This window comes from Tenrec ecaudatus, chromosome 3 (genome assembly GCF_050624435.1).
Source record: "Tenrec ecaudatus isolate mTenEca1 chromosome 3, mTenEca1.hap1, whole genome shotgun sequence".
In the NCBI taxonomy this organism is placed as follows: Eukaryota; Metazoa; Chordata; class Mammalia; order Afrosoricida; family Tenrecidae; genus Tenrec; species Tenrec ecaudatus.
In genome coordinates, this window is record NC_134532.1 from 134,190,303 (window position 1) to 134,216,293 (window position 25,991).

The 25,991-nt window shown below is 43.3% G+C and overlaps 1 protein-coding gene across 1 annotated transcript in view; it reads right to left on the reverse strand.

Moving 5' to 3' along the window:
• Positions 1-24,298, reverse strand: part of HERC5 (HECT and RLD domain containing E3 ubiquitin protein ligase 5) — a 69,201-nt gene extending 44,903 nt beyond the window's left edge. Inside the window, exons 1-11 of the mRNA XM_075544027.1 lie at positions 23,691-24,298; positions 21,361-21,481; positions 20,068-20,147; positions 16,947-17,168; positions 15,393-15,484; positions 15,010-15,140; positions 11,723-11,868; positions 7,693-7,769; positions 6,090-6,193; positions 5,090-5,149; positions 4,741-4,834 (exon numbers count right to left, since the gene is read on the reverse strand). Of these exons, the coding sequence (XP_075400142.1) occupies positions 4,741-4,834; positions 5,090-5,149; positions 6,090-6,193; positions 7,693-7,769; positions 11,723-11,868; positions 15,010-15,140; positions 15,393-15,484; positions 16,947-17,168; positions 20,068-20,147; positions 21,361-21,481; positions 23,691-23,979 (1,416 nt within the window). The 5' untranslated portion in view covers positions 23,980-24,298. The remainder of the gene's footprint in view (positions 1-4,740; positions 4,835-5,089; positions 5,150-6,089; positions 6,194-7,692; positions 7,770-11,722; positions 11,869-15,009; positions 15,141-15,392; positions 15,485-16,946; positions 17,169-20,067; positions 20,148-21,360; positions 21,482-23,690) is intronic.
• Positions 24,299-25,991: the final 1,693 nt, after the last annotated feature.

Genomic DNA, 25,991 nt, shown 5'->3' on the forward strand with positions numbered 1-25,991 from the left:
TGAACCTTCCAACATTGCAGCTCAAGCCTTGAACTTCTCCTTTACCTCTTTCAAGTGGAGGGATGCTTAGTGTGTTCTTTCCTTTTTGATTTTTAATTCCAAGCATTTATACATTTCATGGTAATAACTTGTCTTCCAGTGATATCCTTTGAGAATTTGTTTAGCTCCTTCGATTCACTTAGCTACTCTTAAGGTTAAGGGCAAGTTTCAGAGTCTCTTCTCATATCTACTTTGGTATTTTCTTCTTTCCTGTCTTTTTAATAATCTTTTAATGTTCTTGATATTGTCCTACCACTTGTGGGATATACTCAAGATTATCTTTTGACCCAGGTAGACTTGTTTTAATTTTCTTCAACCTGAACTTGCCTATGAGCCATTGATGATCTACGCCACCCTGGCCTTGTTTTGGCTGATGATATTGAACTTCTCCATTATCTCTTCCTACAGATGGTTTCTATTTCATTCCTGTACATTCTGTCTGGTAAGGTCCTCCTGTAAGTTTTATGATGTTGAATGTAGTCTCAATTGTTGTTTCTATAACCAAGGCCATATTTCCAACTACTGACTCTTCCTCTTTGTGTCCAATTTTAGCATTCTAAAATTTTAGTATTCGAAGCAGCAGTAATTGTCTCTTTGACAGCAACTGCATGCTTGATCAATTTCAGACTACAGACGTTGGTTGAATTCTTCCACTTCTGCATCACTAGCTTTAGTGGTTGGTGTGTAAATTTGAATAATAGCAGTCTCGATTGGATTTCCTTGTCTATGAGTAGATATTATCCTATCACTGTCAGCACTGTACTCCGAGATATAGCTTGAAATGCCCTTTTTGATGGTGAATGTGACGTCATTCCTCTTGAATTTATCATTCCCAGCATAGTAAACTCTAAGATTGCCTGATTAAAAATGGCCAATATCAGTCTACTTCAGCTCCCTAATGATTAAGATATTTATCTTTATGCGGCCCGTTTCATTTCTTATGACTTCTAGTTTTCCTAGATTCATACTTTGTACTTTCCAAGTTCCAATTATTAATAGCAATTTTGAGCGGTTTCTCCTCATGGTGCGTGGTGCCCGTCCGCAGTGATGGTCCTATCATTACTCCGTCCACATCATGTGGAGGCTCTTCCACAGTCGTGTCATGAGTGCCTTCCAGGGAGAGGCTCCTCCCTTGGCTCTCTATCCAACAATGCTCTACTGTTAGTCCTAAGATTTCAGTGACTAGTTTCTCAAAAGTGGGCTGGATCTTCCTGCTTCCTAGTCGCTCTTAGCTCGAAAGCTATGTTAAAACCCGTCCACTCGTGGCATAGCACTTCTAGTATTTAAATGCTAGTGACACAGCAATGTGCGGGACACCGCAGTACGACAACCTGACACACAAGTGGTACACAGTGGTAGATAGCAGGCAGAATTCCTCTATTTAATGGTTGGAGTGCAGGAAGGAGCTCGGAAGAATTCACATACGCGAGGATTATTCTGGACTGCTTTCAAAAGTAATAGTTCCCCCAATATTAAGTACTACATTCTACCCTCTGACTCAGGCTGTGACACCTGATGATTTCTAAACATAAGAATGTATTAGAACAAGAAAAAAAAAAGCAAACCAACAATTAAAAACAAAACTAAACAATGAAAACCACGACAACACAAATCAGCCTAGTTTCTTATTAGCTTCTCAAAGGACCACCAGTCTTAATCACAAACTCAATCCACTAGTTCCCAATTCATCCAATTCCTGTGTAGTTTCCCCAATTCAGAATTCAACTATTCAGGGCAAAACAAAACAAAACAAAATAAACCAGAATTCTGGAACTTTACTTGGTATGTGTTGTAATAATTTTTAATCTTCTAAGAAGCTAACTTGGAGCCCTGATGGTATAGTGGTTACATCTTGGGCCACTAAGCACCAGGTCAGCAGTTGGAAACCACCAGCCACCCTGCAGGATCAAGATAAGGCTGTCTACTCCTGTGAAGAGCTACCGTTTTGGAAATCCATAGGAGGCAGTTCTACCCAGCCCTTTAAGGTCCTTATGAACCAGAATCTACTTGAAGGCAATGAGAAGATAGACTCATGGTGGTGCAGTCTTTAGGCACTGGGCTACCATCCACAGGTAGGCAGTTTGAAACCACCATCCACTCCACAGGAAGAAGACGGGGCTGTCTACTCCCATAGAGTTACAGTCCCAGACACCCACAGAAGGGTCGCTATGAGTCAGCATAGACTTGATGGCAATGAGTTTGGTTTTATTATTTATTAAGGGATCTTTGTGATGTTGGGCAAGCGTGGGACTGTTAATCTCAAGGTTGGTGGTTCAAACCCACCAGCTTCTCTGATGGGGAGAGTCAAGGTTATCTACGTTCATAAAGATCCACAGCATTGGAAACTTTATATAGCATTGCTGACAGTTGGAACTAACTCTATGGCTGTAGGTTTTTTGGAGTTATTTTTCATTTATTAATCTAAATGATCTATAAATATTAGGTAATATATATATATAATGTATTCATATCCTGTGACAAATTTGATGTGTTAACATCATCTGACAGATGAGGAATTTGCACCTTGGAGAAATTACATAACATTTTCAAAGTCAAATAACTAAGCAGCTGTCTGTCCTGGATTTTATAATGGGTTATTGGCTAAATGATATTTCTAAATGTATGGATTCTTTAAAAAATTTATTTTCAATATCAAAGTATCACATTGGATTCCTATGATAAGGCTCAGTCCTTAGAGTTATGCATATGTGACCACTCTATTTTAACACATCTCAATGGCATCTTTAGTCATACCCCAAACCCTTTACTGACACTGTAATGTTTCAAGACAGTTTGGTGTTTCACAATTGTACATGGCTGTCTGCAATGTAGACACTTAGTTAGCCCCTACTTCTTTTGGTTAGCATGCTCTGGATTTTCTTGGTAAGCCTGACATTCATTGTCCTTATATTGCCTGAATGCATGCATTCAAAAATCCGTATTGTATACCTAAGAAGCTCTAAGTTGGGCACTAGGGAAGGCAGCAGACTGTAAAACACAACCTGTCTCCTATTTAGAACTACACTTATGTCTGTCTAACTTATTAAACCATGAGTTTCACTATTTATTAAAAATCTTCATTGTATCACCCAGAGTAGAGTGACTATTTAAATATTTATTTAAAAAGAAGGAATAGCAACTCCATGAATCCATATAAAATATGGTCAAAATAGAAAGAACCCTTGATATCCTGTAATCCAACAATCCCTGCTCACAGAAGAGCACCCTAGGAACATGTCCTGTGGGCATTAAGTGCTGGTTTCATGCACAGCCCAGGTAAAATTAGTAGCAATGAAATTGTCTAACCTCTTCCCTTAAGAGAAGCAGAAAGGGCCTTCTGGTTTTAATAATCTTTCCATGGCTATCCTTTTAATAATCACCTAGAATCTTGCTGAGAATGAAAACTGGCCCCTATATCTTAGATAATCTATAGAAAGTGAACAAGAATTAATGTTTTCAAAAGAATCCCTAGTTTAGTTCTTGGCTTATGTTGTAGGTAGCACTAAGTGCTGCCGGACCTGATAAAGCGTGACGGCATGGCATAATTAGCAATCCGCATGTCCTTGGGTCCCTATTCAACTCTAGTTCTGTCAAAGTTAACGAAATTGAACTTGTGAACACTTTGTGAGAGAAAGGAGTGTGTGCGTGAGTGAATTTGCGGTTAAGATGCAGGCTGCCGACTACGGAAGACAAAGCAAGAGAAGAGGTGAAGGAGCTGAATGGAGGGGGGTTTACAAGATGGTGAGAGCGAGACCATGACTGAGAAGTAAGGAGAATGAAAGACACAGAAACATAGGAGTGACATAAAAAGGCAGTAGTAAACTGAAGAGGAGCCAAGTATATGTTCATGTGTGTACACTAGAGGAAGAGACAGACAGACAGAACAAACACCAGAGGGCGACAGAAAAAAATAGGTAGCCAGAAGAACCCTGACACTATCACTCCTAGAAAAAGCAGAGAAATACGACAGACTAAAAAAATATATTAATAAACTGACTCCCATTGAGTCAATTCCAAATTATATTGACCCGATATAGTGTTCCTGAGACTATAAATTTTTACAGGAGCAGACAGCCTCACCTTTCTCCTGTGGAGCAGCTGGTGTGTTTGAACTGCCAATCTTGTGGTGAGCAGCCCAATACCTAACCCACAGCATGAGCATGGGTCCTTCAAGGCTGGATTTTAAAATGGTTAAAGTAATCAAGAAAGCACCTATAGAGAGCTCCAGGTATAAAACGGAAAAAAACAACAACACAGTAATAATGGTACTGAACCAAGGAAGCAACAGTGTCAAAAAGAATAAGAGCTTTCTGGAACCTACTAAAAAGGAAGATGCCCAATGGAAGAATCCAGGCAGTTCCTTGGTGGTGGGGACGGTCATACTTCTATCTCCATGTTGTTCTTATTCTGGAGTGCCAATCTGTACAAGTCTTTCAATCACCTCTCTTCCCAAAGCCCTGCGTTGAAAGGATTCCCTTGAGTAGAGTGTGGGCGTGCGTGTGTGTGTGTGTGTGTGTCCAAATCAATTATTTAGACTGTAATTTATACGAATACAACACCAATTCTTTTACCCAGTGAGTAAACTTTTGAATAAATTTTACTTAAGCTGTATATACCAAAGGGTCTCTGAGAATCTCTCAAACAAAACCTTTCAGATAAAATGTGCTAGATTCTCTAAACAGATAATGTGAAGAACAGTACCATGGGAGCAATCCAGTCCTTCTGGGTTAACTCCTTAAATGTGTCTCTGGCTTTGTTTAAATCCAAGTGAATAAACGTTGGTTCTGCAGCTTTTCTGTGGAAACAGGACAAATAGATAAGAGGATATATAAATAAATGTATTTAATTGTGGCCTTTTCTCCAGAGATCATGTATTGGCTTTTGTTTAAAACAAAGATTTAAATGAAAGTAAATTTTAAAATGAGATAAATTACTTGGCCCTTGAAAAATAATACACTGAACTGAATATATTATCTGAAAATACAAGCATTTTTAGAACATTTTTAGAACGTCCACAGTATCTTCAGTAGAATGTTATTTTATGTATTACCTTGGCTTTAGAAAACTCCCAGTCAGACAAGCAGGAAATGAAAATATTTCTCTGATTTCCCTGCATCAGAAATAAGACAGTGGTTAGAAGGAATAAATTCTTACTGAATCCTTCCTTACATCAGGACCATCCTTCTGTATGCCATGATACGTGGTAAGTAAAACATCTCATAACGGGTCTCTAAACTTCTACCTCCCGCATGTTTGCATGAGAGATGTACCACAGGCATCCAAAGAGCTTATTTCATTTGAAAAAAAATCTGGTCTTTCAGGGGCAAACATGGGAAATAGAAAGGCACGACAGAGAGAGAAGAAAAGACTTGACTCGACATCAGTATTTTCGTGGGCAAATAAAACACTGTCATCCTCGCAGCTCCCCAGCCTCTATTTATTTTTGTTTGGCAGCACCGAAGTTGAAACAAAACAATACCAGAACTCATAGGGGGCCAGGTTTCTCTCTCACTGCCATCGAGTCAATTCTTATTTAACTGCACCCCACAGGACAGAACCAACCTGCCCTCCCAGACTGCCGCGCTGTAAAGGAGTAGACAGCTTCGTCTTTCTCGCAAATGTGGCTTTCAAATGCTCCTCTGTGGCTAGCTGGCCAAGAGGGCTCGAGGGTCCTCAATCATCTGTGATCTGCACAGTACGATGCGCAGCCATTTCTCAGAACTCGAAAGCCATGCATGAAAATGGACGGGACAATGGTTGCGAGCAGGAAGATCAGTCACCTTTACAGAAAGGAGGCATTCTGTGGCTTACAGAGGAGGGCTGGCCAAACTCCTCCGCTGTGACTAGGAGAGGCATACACACGAGGCGGCATATTGAAGGAGCTGGAAATGCTGTGGACTACATTTCTTGCTCAGAGAATCAGTATACACACGACCCGGGAGAGGACTGCAGGAAAGAAAGCTGTCTCCAGGGACCACAGAGCCTCATGTCTCTGCATGCTGCAGAGACACTTGGGGAGACACACAAGGAGACAGACAGAGGGGATGGACCTTTTTGTACTGTGCCGCTGCTTCGTGCTCACACCAGCAAGCCACCTCTTTATAGTCCCTTCGTTCAACGTCGCGATCTTCCTCCTCAGATTAACATAGGAATTCTGTCAACAAACAAAACCGTAAATATCCATGTCAACACACACGTCGCCAGATGTCCAACTTTCCGAACATGTCCTAGGAACAGAGGGCAATGCTGCTTTCTAAGAAAGGATGGCACAGCTCGGGACAATCAGAACGCGAGAGTCCATCAAGGAGACATCAGTCATTTCCTTGGCTGCTCATTTCTTGCCCACGGAGCCTTGCTTTGATCCCAAATCCATTTCTCTGAGTAAGCTAACCCTCACTTTTTAAAATTAGATAAACACAGGTGAAATTGAGCATTGAGAGATCCTAAAAGGGCTGTCTGTGGAAGGGGAAGGGACAGGACAAGGGGCTTATGTACTGGTTGTATGGTAGTTGTTGGCAACGTCTGTGGGAAACTAACATGGAGGGAAAGTTGATCAGAACTATATTCCCTAACTTATTACAGAGGGAATCTGGAAAGCTGACATTCCATGGTAGGAAAGCCTCCACTTCGGTAAGGTCCAGGTACGTGATCCTGCTTTAAAAATCTTTCCCACAGATTCTCCCCATAACGGCTCTGCTGCCTTCAAGGGAGCACAGAGTTGATTATATCTCCCTCTAGAAGCAGGCATTATCCTTTGGTTCTCTCTTCCCGCCGTGACACCCAGCCCCCTTTATACCTTCCCTGCATGCAGCTGTTAGGTTTCCTCACCTGTGAGCCCAGGGACCCACCTTGTGATGTATGTAACCACTGAATATGCATGTCCTAAGTTTACTTATAAAGATCCCAAGATAATAAAGACTCATTCTCACGGCTTCTAGTTCTGCAACGCGTTCAGTTCCACGTGGTCCATCAAGAGAAGCTGAGGTGAGCATGCTACCATGAAATGTGTCTGACTCCTTTATTCTATTCTCGCTCCTATCTGTCTTATCCTCTATGACTTTACTATAATCTTGATATATCATCGCCGTACATTTGTGCTGTCTGGCCCTTCGGTTATTGGAGGCTGGTTCCCCCGACAAGAGTCATTTTAGAATCTCTCCAACTGCTGGCTCACTTAGACACTGACTAAGTGTCATCAGCAAGGCTCCCTCTATACCCTCTCCTCAAAAGAAAACCAAATAGAGGCGAAGGCAAGCACTACATGAACATCCCCTGGGGACACCTGTGCTGATTTTTATGGTTACTCAAAGACAGTAAAAAATCGAGAACGTCTCCACATTCTATTTTAAAGACTCAGCCTCATCACCTGTTTCTGGAATTCACCAAGCCGAATTATGGAACCTTTTATGCCGTTTATAACCCCAAGATGTAGAACATCTTGCCGTTTGTCAGTTGCCATTGAATCCATTCTGACTCATATTGTCCTGTGCATAGAGGACAACTGTCCCATAAGGTTTTAAAGGTTGCGATCCTCTGAAGGCAGAAGGCCAGGCAGGCTTATCTCGTAGGCACCCCTGGGCAGTTTTAAACTGTCAACCTCTTAGCTGGTAGCAACTGGGCTGCTTCTCATGGCAACATGAGATCTATTTTTACCTCTTTCTTCATCCAGAGCAAAATGCTTTGATTTCCTCCAGCAACCAAGATCAGCTCCTTTTCTGAGCTGTGTTTTTCTGCAAGAGATATATAAAAGGTATGGATTTTTGAGATCATTTGGCACAAAGGGGCACATCCACTTCAAATAATTTCAGATTCTTCTTGACTTAATGATTTCACTCTTAAGCATATAAATATCCCATCCATTGTCCAGCAATTAAGAAACAAAAATATAATCTTTCAGAGTAAAGGCTGGTTGACAAATACAAGTGATTCATATGGAAGATATATGGCATCATTTAGCAAGCATAATTAATGTAAGTGTTCCTATACAAGACAAGTCAAACACATATTTGGTCATTTGAATGTCCCCTAGTTGAGGTCAACTCCCACTACTGACATTTCTGTCATAAAACTCAAGATCTAAGCATGCCTGTTGGTTTTGTTGACTATAAATAAGTACTTCAAGTTTACCTAACTGGTTACAAAGCCCAGCTCACTGCCACTCTGTTGATTCCAAATTGTAGTAAACCCTGCATGACAAAGTAGAACTGTTCCCTGGGTGTCCACGCCTGTAAATCATTATGAAAACAGACAAGCCAGTGGCTGCTGGGCTTGAATGGCTGACCTTATGCTTAGGTTAGCAGTTCAATGCCTTGACCAACTGCACCAGCTGGGTCACTTCTCTAGTTACAAGGAGCCTCCCCAAGAGATACGGTGTAGACTGCTTGTGGAAATGCCTGTTCATTTCTATAGGACTGAGAGAATTCTGTTATTTTAAGTCATCACTAAACTTTCAGAAACACGTAACAGAAGTACTCAGAGCACTTGTACAGTTATGCTTTGGAGTTCAGGTTCTGAACTCACAGTTCAAATCCAGCTGGACAACTTATATCCTGCAAGACTCTAGTTAACTTTTTAGTTAACAAAGTCTCTGTATTCTCCTGTAAAATGAAAATAATAGAACATATTTCCAAAATGTTTAAGGAGACTGGTTGAGATAATGCATAAAAAATTGAATGCAGTTACAGACCTGGACATCTGTCTGTTGTTTACCATCATGCACGCTACATGACCATGGATCAGTTTCACCAGGCACATAAATGAGTATCACGGAATTAATGTCTCGCGCATAGTCCTAACACTGTCGGATGCATGATGAAAGATGAGCCCCCCAGGTTGGAAGGTACGAAAATACAACTGGAAAGGCGCTGCCTCCTTAAGAGAGCTGAGCTTGTTGTGGATGGAGCAAAGCACTTGGGACTTTCATTTTCAGATATGGCATGACTCCAAAGGGGAAGAAACAGCTGTGAACATTCATTCATAATTGATACTTGAAATGTATAAAGTCTGAACTTAGGAAAATTGGAAAGGAGCAAAAATGAAATGAAATGATTGAAGATAGATATCTTGAACATTATTGAGCTGAAGTGGACTTGTGTGGACCATTTTGAATTAGACAATCATTTGGTCTGCTCTGCTGGAAATGACAACTTTTTTGGAAGGTACATTTGTCACATTTTTTAACCAGCAGAACATTTCAAGATCTATCTTCATGTAAAATGCTGTCAGCAATATGATAAATCAACTCAGACATCTATTACTTAAATTTATGGATCAATTACTAATTCCAAAAATAAACTGAAGTGTTTTTTTTTACCAATTTCTTTTATACGAAATTGATTGAACATAAAATCAAAATTCATTAATAATTATGGATGATTAGAATGTGAATGTTGGAAACAATGAAAGATGGTGGGTTGGGGCAGCAGGACACATTGCCATTGAGTTGATTTTGACTCAGTGACTCTACAGAACAGGGCAGAACTGCCTCTGGGGGTTTCCAGGACTGTAACTGTTTACGGGAGCAGAAAGTCACATATTTCTCCCCTGGAGTGGCAGGGGATTGGAACTTATGACCTTGTGGTTAGCAGTCCAACTGTAACCTCCTCCACCACCAGGGCTCCTTCACTGGTATGTAGAAGTTGTTGGCAGTAGCTGGAAAATAGGTCCTTGGTGATAGAAATGATGCCAGAGATGACATAACAGACTTTCACAAAACCAACGACCTTTCCATTGGGAATAGTTTTTTCCAACAACAAAAACAGTGACAATATATGTTGACCACACCAGATAGAGTCCACAGCAATCAAATGTCTACATGTGTGGGAAGAGACAATGGAGCAGCCCAAAATCATAAACCCCAAACAAGGCCAGGGAATTATTGTGGGGCAGACTATCAAAGGCTCACATGCAAGTTCAAGTTAAAACCAAAGAAAATGAAAACAAACTCATTAGAGGTAAAATCTGAACTTGAGTCTATTCTACCTCCATGTGGAAACCATCTCAAGAACAGACCTAGAGGAATAAAAAGTAATGCGACCCATTAGACCTGAGTGATCAAAGGCTATGGGAAGGTTATGAAAAAAAAGTTCATCAAAACATGGGGCAGAACGAAAAAGAAAAATTAGATGTCAGAAACTTGCTCTCGAAAGTAGTTGAAGCAAAAGGGAAAAACTGATGAGGCAAAATAACTGAAAAAAATTCACAGACCAGCTTGAGAAGACAGAGTAAAAGACTACAATGATATGTAGAGAGAACGGGAGTTCGACAACTAAAAGGAAAGAACACTCAGCATTTCCCCAGCTGCAAGGACTGAAGGAACTTCAAGTCACTAGGCTCTGTAGCCACCCACCCTGCTACTCTTGCATTCATTTGCCTCCCTAGCTACCAGCTTGTGCTCTTCCTTTTTTTGTTTTCCTGATTCCTGGTTTATCTTCCTGCTTCCTGGTTTGCTAACTTCCACACGACTTAGGAGAAGCCTCTAGCTTAGCATCCGACCCAAAAACTTCAACAGGACTGGACTTACAGCAAAAACAGGTGGATGTGACCATATCTGACCTCCTGTCTTCCTTATTGCCACAAAGCAGGGATCAGGCATCCCTCCAGGCTCCATCCTTCTATACCTCTTCTGACGCCAACCATTCCTCCCATGCCACTCTACTTCTCTACTACCATCTCCACTCACTGCCACGGAGCCAGTGCTAACCCTGGGTTCTACCTCCTGGGCGCCTTGCCTCAGTCTTTGTTCTGGGCCTGGCTCCTTCACTCCGTTCCACAGTCTCCGGTGCCTCCACCTCTGCAACTGGAGATCTGCAACATACTCTTCTTCTTCTAGAAATCCTGGGATTTCTCTGTGTCTGAGAAGGCTTTTATACACAGAGAGATGGCTTGGACAGACGTGCGATTGTTGTCTTTTATCAGCCCCTACCTCCAAGGTAACAAAACAAAGGGTGTGACTTGGCTCATACCCTGTACCAAGGTCAGGAATAAAAGTCCACCTTAATCCTGCCCATTCGTATGAAACTAATCCTGTCTATTGGTAGAGAACTTCCTCCAAAATGGGACTATTGCTACAGGCATAGAGTTCAAAATTATAATACATAAGAAATGATGGCTAGAAGGGTCATATTAATTGGCCACATCTCACTCACCCACTTCTACAATTGTGGGAGCCATTGTCTTGATATACATTTCTCCCTCCTCCCTGTCTTCCTTTCTCTCTCTCTCGCCTCTCTCTCTCGCTTACTCTCACTCTCGCTCCATCTTTTGCTTCTCTAGAGAGCCCAGCCTAACACAATAAGTAACAACTGTGAGATGGCACAGTACCGAGTAGGGTCTGCCTGTTGCTCATGGGGTGGCTGTGAGTCGCACACGGCTTGGTGGCTCCTAACAGCAAGGCCTCTCGAATTAGAGTCGCGTGTGCTTCTGAAGCCATAGGGATATTTTATTTTTATATCACTTCAGTCCACCTTCATTCTGATTGGAAGGGGTAAGGGAAAAGTTGTGATTATTTTGACTTGATAAGTTAGGTTGACTCTTTTAAATTGTTTGAAGGAAATATAAAACCAGTGGTTGGAAAAACGCCTCTCACAGTCATGCATCATTGCCCTTGTCACATTATGTACTTAGGAAAATTAATTTTTCTAGATGGATTTGTAGGCCAAATGCTGTGCTTCTATGAATTTACCAAATTTGAGGTCTTCTTTTGATGGCAACTTCATGGGAAGTGGTTTCAGCTGATTCTGTGTTCCACAGTTTCCCAGCTGTCCCTCTCTTCCGGAACCAAAGGAAAAGACCATTCCCAAGTCAGAAACATAGGCAAGTGTGTGGTACCTATTAAATAAAAGTGCAGAAGGTCAATTCTCAATCACCCATACCGATGAGCATATGGTCAATTCTCAGTCATCCACACTGTAGCAATTTGATCACCTGCTGAAATCAGGCTACCCAGTAAGCATGGAAGAGCTAACCAGTCCCCAGTAGGTGAAATGAGCCATCGGAGAACCAACAAATTGTTTATCCATGGCTGCGCTGCCTTTGTAACTCCCATGTTTTTCTACTGCTATTTTTAATGTCACCATGAATTGGAGCTGATTTGATTACAGCTAACAAAACAATACCATCTACTCTAAAGGCTGGAGGTTTGAGTCCATTCAAAGATGTTTAAGAAAACCAGCAGTCAAAAGATATAGCACCTGAAGTCTTAAAGACCTGAAGATAAACAAGCAGCCATCTAGCTGAGAGACAACAAAACGCACATGGAAGAAGCACACTATCCTGTCCCTACTCGATCGCTGAGGACAAAGTGGGTGCATAAGCAAAAGTTGTGAAGAAAGCTGATGGTGCCCGGCTATCAAATGATATAGCATCTGGGGTCTTAAAGGCTTGAAGACAATCAGGCTGCCATCTAGCTAAGAAACAACAAAGCCCACATGGAAGAAGCACACCAGCCTACCCTGACACGAACACTGAACACAAAGTGGGTGCATAGGCAAATGTGGTGAAGAAAGCTGATGGTACCCAGTTGTCAAAATATATAGAATCTGGGGTCCCATAGGCTGGAAGATAAACAAGGGGCCATCTCACTGAGAAACAACAAAGCCCACATGGAAAATGCACACCAGCCTGTGAGATGACAAGGCGTCGAAGGGATCAGGTATCAGGCATCAAAGACCCAAAAAAAAAAAAAATCATAGCATTGTGAATGAGGGGGAGTGCAGAGTGGGGACCCAGGACCCATCTGGGGGAAATTGCACATCCCCTTACAAAAGGACTGTAGGGAGGTGATGAGCAATTCAGAGTGCAGTGTAGCAACGATGAAACATACTATTTTCCTCTAGTTCTTAAATGCTTCCTTCCCCCCACTATCATGATCCCAATTCTACCTTACATTTCTGGCTGGACTGGAGGATATACACTGGCACAGATAGGAACTGGAAATACGGGGAATCCAGGACAGATGAACCTCTCAGGATCAGTGGTGAGAGTGGTGATATCAGGAGGTTGGAGGGAGGGTGAGGAAGAAAGGGAGAACAGATGACAAGGTCTACATATAACCTCCTCCCTGGAGGGAGACATCGGATGGTGTAAGATATGATACAATTATAATTATTTATACATTATCAAAGGTTCAGGGGGGGGAGCGGAGAGGGAGGGGACAAATGAGGAGCTGATATCAAGGGCTCAAGTAGAAAGCAGGTGTTTTGAGAATAATGATGGCAACATATGTACAAATGTGCTAGACACAAATGATACACGTATGGATTGTGAAAAAGAGTTGTATAAGTCCCTAATAAAATGATTAATTAATAAATAAATAAATAAACAAAAGAAAGAAAACCAGCCATGTAAACCTCTATGGTACTCAGCTCTACTCTGCACCCATTTGGAAACACAGTGTGTGTCTGAGTTGCCTCGGCTGGCCCATGGTGGGGGTCTACCTCTATGCCAGCCTTTCTCATGGGCTACACAGGCTGTTCCCTCGCCTTGTCTTTCAGTCTTACACTGAGAGTCACTGCCTCTTGGAAATCATCCCTGACTCCCTTCTCTATTCATTCTAGAAGATTAAATTAGGTGGCCCTCTCTGAGCTTCTGCTTGGTTTTCCAAATACCTCCATTACATCGATTTTAAAAAATAACACTTTTATTGACATTTAATTCACATATCGTATAGTTCAACAATTTATTTTGAATTTTAATATATTAAGATAACATATTAGAAAGAGCTGCACAATCATCGCCATATCATTTTGGAACATTTTATTCTTTCTTGTTTTCATTAATCTTAGTTCCCATTTCCCCTCAATATCCCCTGCCATAACCCTAAGAAATGATTAGTTACTATCTCCATTTCCCCACAAAGGACTCAGCCATAATTCTGAGTCAGCCAGAGCACTGCCCAGGTTTGCATGAAGACATGTCTAATTAGGCTCTTTCTCTCCTAATACATGTTATTCAAGATATGTTGGGTTACGAAGAATTGAAAACATTAATAATGCTCTTTTGGGTTAATGCAGACAGCAAAAACACAAAAAATATCTGCCCCAAATTCTAATATTATCTAATATTCATTCATGTAACTGTACTCTATGACCACGGGAGAGGCTCCATGGTCACACCATCCATGGAGAGTTTAAATACTGTGGTTTTTATTTTTATAGCAACAGTAAAACCTTGTATTCTGCCAGAGTGTGGATTTGTTTGTTTGGTGAGGAAACAATTGTCTACAGGAAGCGGAAGTCTTCCACCAACACCCAACATCCCACTGGTAAGCAATAGATTGCTGAACCTAAGTACCCAAGAAGAAAATAATGATGTAAACTGAAGAACTGGAACTAGATGTTTTCTTTTACTTAAACTACGCAAGAGCACTGTGAATAGCAAGTGCCATTCAAACTACCGCTGGTGTCGCCGCTGTGAAAGAATTATGGCTGTAAACAGTATGTAGACCAAGTTGGAGTGCTGACCACAAGGTCAGTAGTTTGAAAACACCAGCTGCTCCTCAGGAGAAAGATGAGGCTTTCTACCCCTGCAAAGATTGACAGTCTTGGAAATCCACAGCGACAGTTTCACTCTGTCCTATGAGTTGCTATGAGTCAGAATTGGTTTGATGGCAGTGAGTTTTGTTTTAGTTTAGAGGTCTGGAGGAATTGTGAGAGAAGATGATTGTATCGATGAATAATCCTTTGTGATTTGTGTTCATTTATTGCCCTCACAGACATAAACTAAACACTTGTTTTTCTAAAAAAAAATCACATCAGAAAAGCTACAAAAGTATTTCATGAGAAAGGCAACAGTAAGTAATTCAATTTCTTCATTAAAAAAGGAACATGCATATTAATATTGAGACTTATTTGGATTGTGTAGACATTTAATTATGCTTGATACTTACACCCCCATCAGAGAGACTGAGAGCCCTTTTATTAAAGTCTCTATTTAAATGCACTGCGTCATTCTTGAAACTGAACAACTTACCTGCCACATGCTATCTGAGTCACTTTATAGTCCATGAGCTCAGTCACCAAATGAGGTCTTGGCTCATTTTGTACTGAATTGTGCCCAAGTTGTCCACATTTTCCAGAGCCAAAAGTGAACACTAGCCCATCCTAAAGACATAGAATGTCACCTTAGAATTTAGCAACAATATTGACATACCCACCATTGCATTAGTGACACTTTACCCACAGCACTCTCAAAGTCGAGCTGTCAAACGATCAGAATTAACGGTTCACCAGAAGTGAGCTTTCGCCCTTGGCAATCCCTACCTGCTGCCCCACCACCTAGTCTCCTGCTTTCCTCCCCACGAAGAGCTTGCTGCAAACCGGCAACTGAAAAGACACACAACACTATACACCTACCTTTGTCAACAGAGCACTGTGAGAGCCACCACATGTGAGAAATTCAACTTCCCGATTATCTGGCTCTTCCATCAGAGAAGGAAACACTTCATCTATACATGGTAAAGAAACGTCGAAGTGACCAAAAGCTCAGATTGAGTTTCACTGTGCAGGTACTTGCTACTGGTGAAACACCTGAACTGATGCCTCTCAGCACAGCAAAAACCATGGTCATACCTATGTCTGATAGGAAAGGTTCCAAGCTGGCGCACTGGGGCCTAAGTTCTAGGCTAATGGTCAGGGGAGGGCGCACTTGGAAGAGTCTACGTAAGGAACGGTCCAACCACACGCTTCCCAGAGGCTGTTCTGTTCGAAGCTGACTTGATTAGTTCTAACTGTAGAATATTTGATATTTCCAATGCTCATTTAGGACGACCTTGTCCTCTAAACACACACACACACACACACACACACACACACAATCTTTTTAGTAAATTCTCCACTATAGCGTCTTTGCATCATACTGCCTCCTCTTCCCTCCTTCTCAATTATGGTCCACCTGAGAAGATTTTGCAAAAACAGCTGAGCTAGCCCTTTGTTGCGCTCTCTTCTTTTAACAGTGGTTCTAACACTGGTTTAGGGGTGACCTCATGTAATTAGCACTGGACCATGTCACTGGGAAATGCGTTGCTGGACCAATGAGCAGGGGCTGATAGGTTTATTACATGAGGAACTTTGCCATCGGCTTTGTAGAGCTAGGTTAACAATAGGTATCATTATTATATTAGTAGATATTTAAGTGCAAAGAAACATTGGAGATCAACTTGTCCAAACTTGGCACTTCACCGAAATGAGTGTGTGTGTGTGTGAGTGTGTGTGTGTGTGTGTGTGTGTGTAGAAAGAGAGATGGATAGAACCCCAAACTCCTGCCATTAAGTCAATTCTGACCCACTCTAACTCCATAGGTCACGGTAGAGCTGTCCCTGTGGGTTTCCGAGACTCTTTTCAGGAGTAGAAAGCCCCATATTTCTCTCAAAGGGCAACTGGTGGTTTTGAACAGTTGACTGTTTAGTTAGCAGGCCAATGTGTCCCCCACTATGCCAACGAGGCTTGTTGGGTTGCTAACTTCAAGGGCCGTCGTTCCAAAATACCTTAGGAGAAAGACAAGGCTTTCTACTGCAAAGAGTTACAGCCTGGGAAACCCACAGAACAAAACACTACCCTGTCCTATAGGGTCACTAAGAGTCAGCATCAACTTGGTGGCAGTGAGTTTAGATAGATGAACAGATAAATGATAAGTGATTTGGCAAGGTCCTGCAGTTGGCCAGTCTGTGCATTCTGATCCATGGTTCAGTGCCCTCCCCCATCTCCCCACATAGCCCCCAAACAACCTCCGTACTACGCCTCAACCTATTAGATTGATTCTGCCCTAAAATCAGAGAGATGATCGGAATGAACAGTGCCTACGAAAAGTAAGTACTTGACTCATTTTAATAGGGAGGTCTAGGTTACATTAGTCTCTAATCCAACAAATACACTTCTTGATCATATCGATTTGAAAATATATTTCCATACCATCCATGTGGCCCAGGCCTAGTTGTCCACAATCATTTTTCCCCCAGGAGTAAATGTTTCCGGACATGGATAAGACCATGCTGTGAGCTTCTCCTGCAGATATCTGCGCCAAGGGCACTCCTGCGAGATGTGCCACAAGCTGTGGTGTGGGGGTGGAGTTCATCATTCTTCCAGTTCCCAGCTGTCCATGCGAGTTCTGCCCCCAGGCAAAAAGCTCACCGCCTTGACCAAAATAAAGGAGGACAATGCTCATGGACTCAGTTTACAAGGGGCAGACATTGCCATAGGTTATGGAACTGCTACCACTGTGGGGGCCAGGTGCTGCTGAGGTGGATCTGAATTACACGAAACCCAGGCACGACAGAGGTGAACACTGCCCGGATTTGCACTTTGAGCCCATTGTTGCCCCCACTGTACCAATCTATTTTGATGAGGGTCTTCTTTTTGGCAGACCCTCCTCTTAACCAGGCATGCTCCCCTTCTCCAGAGACTGACCTGTACATAACATAATATCAAAATATCTTGTACTCAAATGAGAGACCTCTCAGATTGCATATGTTTGAATCAGAAAATATAGACCAACCTTCCCTTCGGCGCTAGCAATCACACCCAATCCTCATCCTCCACCTTAAAAGCTACAGGAGAGCGATTTGAATGTATTACACTCAAATTCATGGTAAAACGTCTTTTAAAAAACCCCACAAAATTGTCATTAGGCACCAGAGTGTGAGTTTTGACCCATGGCGACCCCATGCACTATAAAACAGAACACTCCCCGGTCCTGCTCCAGCCTCACAACTGTTCTTATGTTTGAGCCCATTGTTGCAGCCACGGTGTCAATCCAGCTCCTGGAGGGCCCACAAAAAGGCTCATGAAAACCAGAAGCCCGCGGTTGCTGTTACTAGGTGCCCTCGAGTCAGTTCCAGCCCAGAGCGACCCAATGCACACAGAACGGAACACTTCACGGTCCTCGTTTCTATGCCTGAGCACACTGTTGCAGCCACCATGCTCCGACCGGGAAAACCCACTGTGGACCTGTTCTTTTTCTCTACTCCCCTCTTAGTTGCCTACACATCTCAAATGCCTTAAAAACCTACTTGGAATTACAGCACAATTGAACACATGGAGCCTATTGTTCAGGAAGACCCTTCCTTGGGTGGCATCTGTTGGGGTTAACTGTGTCACACAGACTCAGACAAAGGTATCAGAGAATGAATAACTACAGGATTTGGTGGGAGACAGAGCCTTTCCTCCACACGTTTTGATTATATTTTACACAAATAGAATGATTTAACACAAATGTCAATGGTTCAAATCCACTAGTTGCTCAGGAGCCTTCTGCTCCCATAAAATCTGAGATGTTCTAGGGTGCCCTGCCTTGCCCTATAAAGTCAGTATGAGCTGTAATTGGACTCAATGGCAGCAGCGTGTAGGAACCCTGGTAAGGGTTCTGGTGGTGCTAAGGGGTAAGTATTGGGCTACTAAGCATGATGTATGTCTTCGGTTCAAATTTACCAGCCACTCTTAGGAAGAAAGATGAGGCTATTTGCCCTTGTAAAAATGCATTGTCTTAGAAGCCCTACAGTGTCGCTCTGAATTGGAGCTGACGCAATGGCCATGGACGTTTGGAACCCTGTTGTGGGGACCCAGAAGCCACTCTGTCGGAAGCAGATGCGGTCACCTGGCCCTGTGAAGATCACAGTTGTGGAAACTCTATGGGGCAGTTCTACTTTGTCCTATACGGTTGCTACGAGCCAGGTCTCTTGGAAGGATTGCCTGGGTGGTGAAAATGGTTAACACACTCGGTTGCTAACCCAAAGCTTAGCAGTTTCTCCACCCAGAGGTGCTGTGATAGAAAGGCCTGGTGATCTACAGCTGGAAAACCCTCCATCAATAACTCCATGTGTCAACATCAACTTGGCTGCACCTGGAGCCGATGGTCGAACCCCAGCTTCCATTTCTTTTATAAGCATCTTCTATTTGCCGCATCCACTCACATTTTCTCTTAATCGTGAGTTCCCCTCAATCAACCTCCTGCCTTAATTATCCTTTTCAAAGCCAAGTTTCTTTATGTCTCCCCCTTCAACTAGCCATTTCTCATCCTTATGAATTCTGATATAAAACAGGAAACAATAAAGAAGCCCTAAATCCAAAAATTAAATTGCTGTAGTACCTCAGAGGTTAACCTGAGGTAGTCTGCGCACCTGCTGTGGGAGGTGAGTGAGCTCACTCCCATGGAATGGTAATGGTCCCACAGGCCAGGGTAGAACTGCTCTTGTGGACTTCCAAGGCTGTCACTCTTTACAGGAGAAGAAAGCTTTTGTCTTTGTCCCGCAGAGCAGCTGGGGATTTCAAAGTGCTGACTTTGAGTACAGGAAACGGCAAGAAGGTTTTTCACAAGGGTGGGCCAGGTCCTCATTCCAGAGAGGACAATTTTGATTATTCAGAATATTTTCATTATTTCATGTCTTAAAAAATAAATACATGGAACAAAATGTATTCAGAGTAGTTATAGAAAGGAGAAGATTTAGCTGTCTAATAGTGGTCTCATTTGCAGCTCCTTTAATAGTGATCGCACATTGGGCTGCGATCTGCAAGGTCAGCAGCTCAAAACCACCAGCACGAGGGAGAAAGGCTGAGCTTTCTACTCCTGTGAAGAGTCGCAGTCTCAGAAACTCATAGGGACAGTTCTACCCTGTCCTATAGGGTCACTATGAGTCTGCATCTGCTCTGGGGCAGTGAGTTTGTTCGTTTGGTTAATAATGAATGCTCCAAGCCATATCTAATTCAAATCATGTTTCTGTTCTGTTACAAGGTGAAGTACATAAATTCTATTAAATCATTTGCTGTCCCTAAAAAGCAATCTGGAGCCCTGGCAGCAGGGTGGTTATGGGTTGGGTTGCTAACCACAAGCTTAGCACTTTGAAACCATCAGCTGCTCCTGGGGGGGGGGGGGGTTGGGAGGAAGTAGCTTTCTATTCTTGCAGAATTACAACCCACAAGAGACTCACAGGTGCAGTTCTGCCCTGTCCTATAGGGTCACACTGTTAGTTGGTCTCAACTCCATGGCAGTGAGTTTAAGTTGTTGCTTATTGTAAGCCATCTATAAAGGACAAAGTACCTTTGGAGAGTGCAAGAGAATGATAATCTCCACATGCGATCTGAATGATGGGAGTTTCCCCTTGTAAAACACATTGCAACCTGATGGGGAAAAGTTCGTCAGTCACCAACATAGAAAGTCACGATGATCAAAGTTGAAACTATTTAAAAGAACAAAACAAGCTACCAAGCCCACTGCATTAGGACTGAGACTAAAGTTAAAAACAATAATAATAAATATACTTTGTCACATTTGGACATAAATATTATTTATCAAATAATGAAAAATAGACAAGTTTCAGTTGGTGGAAAATAATGTATATTATATAATTATAACAAGATGATTCCAAAAGAATCTTTTGCAAATAATACATTTTAGATGCAGTAATAATACAGGATGAAAATAAATTGTGATTCATATCATCTATCAAGCCTCACCATAATTCCATATGATGCAGTTTTTCTATGTTTTAAAACAACACACACATTGGTACAGATAAGAGTTATAGACACTTGAAATTCAGGACAAATAAAACCCTCAGGAACAGTAGTATGAGTAGTGATATCATGAGGGTAGGGGGGGTAGGGGGACAGGGAAGGGAGGAAGAGGGAGAAAGGGGGAACCCATCACAAGGTTGGATACATAGCCACCCCCCAGAGGGACGAATAACAGAAATGTGGGTGAAGAGAGACATTGGACAGTTTAAGACACAAAATAAAAATAATAATATATAATTGATCATGTATTCCCGAGGGTGGAAAGGTAGGGGAAAGAGGGGGCAACGGAGGAGCTGATACCAAGAGCTCAAGTAGAAAGAAAATGTTTTGGAAATGTTGATGGCAACAGATGTACAAGTGTGCTTAATACATTTGAATGATGAATTGTTATAAGATTGTAAGAGCCTCCAATAAAATGATTAATAAAAAGGCAAGAAAAGGTTAAAAGGAAACAAACAAAGAAACACCTTTAATTTTTGAATACCTAACTTTTGTTGGACAATCTATGGCAACCTTTTCCTAGAAAGAGTTATCGGTCAGCACTGACTTGATGGCAGTGAATTTAGTTTTAGCTGTAAGTGAATTATTATGTTTTTCCTTTTCTGCTGATATTGGGACTTCTCAGACTCTTCTACTTTAAAAAAATTATATTTCATGGTGTTTTCTGTGATGGTTTACAGAACAGTTTAGGTCCCCATTCAATAATTTCTACACAACTTGTTAGGTGACATTCTTCACAATGCATAAACACATTCATTATTTCTGTTCTGGCTGGTCTGTTTAAGTAATTTTTAATACAATTAAAATAGTTCCTTACCTTGCATCTTTAATACTAAAGTTGTACTCAAATGGTTTTCCATCCGAGGATAAAATCAGCATGTGCTCTGCTCCCTGGTCCATGGAATGTATCTTCATTTTTCTTTCTAATTTAATATGCTCTGGAGAGTCAATCCAATCAGGAACTATCATCAGTCTGATCATTACTGATCACCCTGATTCTTATGACTGATTTCATGATAATACAATTAAACGCCTTGAAAATTACAACTATAAACCTTTGACTTAACATGAAATTGTCTTTTTAAAAATTCAAGAATTAAAAGCCTACAAAACGAAGTGATTATTGCTTTAACAAAGGATTTCTTTCACTTTGAGGAAGGATTGATTCATACTTTGCTTTAACTGAGGTTGACCCTTAAATTATAAAGCAGTTATTTGCTTTTCGATTCTTATTTAATTAGTTGGGACAGAGATATGAACAAGTGGTTTACAAAAAAAAGAGCAAGGACCAATAAACAATTGGGAAGATGCTCTAGACATTAAAAACAAAACAGCAGTTAGATGCCATTGTTTCAACTAGGCAATACTTCAAAGATTACAACTGTACACATTGTGCATGGACTGTCAACAATGTTCCACGGGTCATCCAGTAAGAAAGAATCCTCTCTTGAATGAATGGTGAGGGGACAACTGGATTTACACAGGCAACAGAATGCACCTGGATCCAAACCCCAGAACCAAACTCACAAAATCTATCAAAAGACTTAAATATAGGAACGTAAATTGTAAAATTATTAGTAGAATGTAGGTATTTACTTTCCCCTTCCTGGAAAAACAGGCGATCCTGGTGGAGCAGTGGTTAAGTAAACCAAGATCGCTGTTAGAACAGTGTAGCTCGGTGGTTCTCGACCTGTGGGTCGCGACCCCTTTGGAAGTTGAACGACCCTTTCACAGGGGTTGCCTAAGACTATCAGAAAACACATATTTCCCAAGGTCTTAGGAACCGAGACATCGCTCCTCTATCCGTCTCCAGGTGGGTCGCCCACATGCAGATACGCCCACATGCAGATACGCCCACAGACCAGTACACAGTACCTGGCGTCATGGCATCATCGTGCCAACCACATCATGTACATCCCGTACAAATACAGGTGTATGTGACAGGGTAGAAAGCAGCTGCTGTTGTTGAAAGCAGCTACTCTGTTTAAAGCAGTATTGGAGATAAAAGCGACACTTCATGAGTGATACTTACTGGATAATGCTTTAATTAATACTTTAATTACGGTGCTTTAATCATGTTCAATTTGTAACAATGAAAATGCATCCTGCATATCAGATATTTACATTACGATTCATAACAGTAGCAAAATTACAGTTATGAAGTAGTAACGAAAATAATTTTGTGGCTGGGGGTCACCACAACATGAGGAACTATATTAAAGGGTGACGGCCTTTGGAAGGTTGAGAACCACTGGTCTAGCTGCTCTGGGGAAGAAAGCTGTGGGATCCACTTCCTGAAGTCTAGGGAACCCCATGGCGCAGTTGGGCTCTATCCTGTAGGCCCCTCTGAGTCAGACCCCGTGGAAGGCACCCAACCACCACCTGTAAAGAGGAGCCACGGTCCCTACCTTGACTCTTCAGAGAGGGAGGGATTTCAGAGCAGTGCAATTGAAAGCACTCTTTACGATGTTTGGGAATCGGAAGAGTGCCATATTCTGTGTGATAATTTACACAATCACTATTAACATCTATTTAAAAGGAAGTTCAGAAGTGTGATATCTCTGTGAATAGCCACAGGGCACAGTAGAACGGTTTCATCGAGTTTCGCGATGCCGAAAGCATCCTTTCTCTCTGGCTAAGGCGCTGGTGGAGGCAGGTTTGTCCCAAGAAGAAGGGGAATGTGGGCATGTGGGGGCGGGGCGCGGTGAGGAGGCGCTGGGTGTGTGTGTGTGTGTGTGTGTGTGTGTGTGTGTGTGTGTGTGTGTGTGTGTGTGAATGGAGCACCTGGCTAACAAGATCCACGTGTTGCCCGGTCCACGCTCACACCCTCCACATCACTTCGGTTTACAGGGCCGACCATCTATTTCGCATCAACATCCTGAGAAGGGCGCTCTGGGACCCAGGATGAAGGACCTCCGGCTCCCAGCGAATGGGAAGGACGGCCTCAGAGCCTCTCGAGTTTCTAGGGCAACCGGAGACAGCCCCAGTGCTAGGTCCCTTACTGGTCGCCCATTTCCACTTAGCAAAGAGTCGTGCCGCTCCCCCCCTCCCCCACTCCAGGCACTATAGGGAGAAGGGTCTCAGCCGCAGCCCCCCACGACCCCCGCCCGAACTGGAAGGCCGGGCGGCGCCGTCCGCCCCACTCACTGAGCGTCCCGGCCCGGTCGCCCCTCGCCGGCAGCTGGTGGACCGTCACCGAGGCGCCGCCGCGCTCCAGCACGGCCAGGCGCTCCCCGGAGCAGCAGATCTGGCGCGTCTCCTTGGGCCTGCGGGCGCAGGAGAGGAGGAGGCCCGCGGGGCTGGGGAAGAGCCAGAGCCCCGCGGCCCGCGGGCCCACGGACGCTGCGGGGCGGGGTGCGCGGGGGCGCCCCTCGGGATCCGGCCGGGGCGCCGAGCGCGCGCGGCCCCGCGACCTCCTTCGCCGGCTGCGATCCATGGCACCCGCGCCGCTCGCCGGGACTCCGGGCGCTGGGGGGAACGGAGTGAGCCGCCCGCGGAGCGAGGCAAGGACAGGATGGCGAAGGGCGACTCAGGGCGCCCGCAGCCTCCGGAGTCCTCGGAGCCCCAGCCTCGAGCCCCGCCGCTGTCCAGGCGGCCGCCTATGTAGCCAGCTGTTTGGGGGCGAGGCCGGCCGTTCGAGGGAAACGAAACTGATTTGGTTTCTAAGCTTGCAGAATAGAAGCGGAAAACGAAAGGGAAACTCAGAAGATTCAAGGCTGGTTTGAGATGGGGCCACAGTCAACAAGTTGGTGACAGGTTGTGAAGGGATTGGACAGAGTGACCAGATGCAAGGTCACTAGGGCTCGTGGCACCCACCTTGCTAACTCACGGTTTCACTTGGTCCTCCCACTCCTCCTCCCCCCATTGGACGTACCCCCTCGCCCCTCCCCCATACCGGACCATATGAAATCCTTAATCATGTTTACGGGCCATTTTTAATGGTAGAATCACACGAGATACACATAGCTGTAAATTGGTAGCTCAGAGGGACCCTGCGCCATCCTCACAAGTCGCTAGGCTGGAGCCCGCAGTTGCAGTCACTGCACCAATCCATCTCAGGGAAGAATGGAAGCACTTGAATGAAGGTGCTGACGAAGAAGCTTGGATGGACGGTAGCTCTTCCTCGGAGGAATTACAGCCAGGATGCGCCCTTGATGGTCCAGACTTGTCTCCATAGCTTTGAGCAGGAGGACTCAGTGCCTAGAGGATGTCTAAACGAACTGTTTTTTGGATTATATGAATAAAAATCTTTCTACATTGAACTGCAACATTATTCATTACAGCATTACCAGCAACTCGGTAGAAAACTTTTACAATGTTTTTCTTCTTTTCCTATATTCATTCTCATAAAAACCGTGTTGCCAGAAGGTTTCAAATTTCATGTACCACCATAGTGTAGCCCAAACATCAGAACACTTGATAAATCCGGGACTATCAAAACACTGTCAGCAGTGGAAACAATAGCAGTGTTTGTGCTGAGGTCCAGACCAAAGCACTGGGCTTGAAGCATGACTGTAATTGGGGACAAGGGTCACTATATTAGGCAACAGAAGTAACCCTCTTAGACACAATCTTGCAATGTTTGGATAGACACACAGGCTGACCAAGCTTGAAAGGGAAAGTGTGGAGGGATACCCACACGTATATGTAGGTTTGGTAGAGAATATTTGTACATGGGTATTTTCTGCAAAGATGTCCTTGGATGTGAAGGAATATGAGCAGCTGAGCCTGGGGGGATCGGGACCATCGTCTCAGGGATGGTCAATCAATGATGCTCACAAAGATGATCTTTTACATCCTTGTTTGATGAATCGTGACTGAGGTTCCAAAGGGGGTTATAGAAAACCTGGCACTGTGTGACACGCACCTTCCCAGCACGAGTGCTGAAGACAAAATGGGTGCATAAGCAAATGTGGTGAAGAGAGAGGGTGGTGCCTGGCTATTACAAGATATAGTGTCTGGAGTCTTACAGGCTTAAATGAAACAAGCAGCCATCTATCAGGGAAGCAACAACGGCCCCATGGAAGACGCATTCCAGCCTGTGTGATCACAAGCTATTGACGGGATCAGGTATCAGGCATTAGAAGACCCAAAACAAATGATTATATCGATGTGAATGAGGGAGTTTGGAGTGGAGACCCAAAGCCCATCTGTAGACAATTGGACATCCCTTCACAGAAGGGTCACAAGGAAGGGACAATTCAGCCAGGGTGCAGTTTAACACTGAGGAAACACACACCATTCCTCTAGTTTTTAATGCTTCCTTCCCTCCACTATTATGACCCCAGCTCTACCTCACAAATCTTTCTACACTGGAGTTTGTACATTGGTACAGATAAAAGCTTTCGACACACAGAAGTCAGGGCAGATAAACCCCTCAGAAATAGTAATGGGAATAGCGACACTATTAGTGGAGGGGGAGGAGGGGGATCAAAGGGAAATTGATAG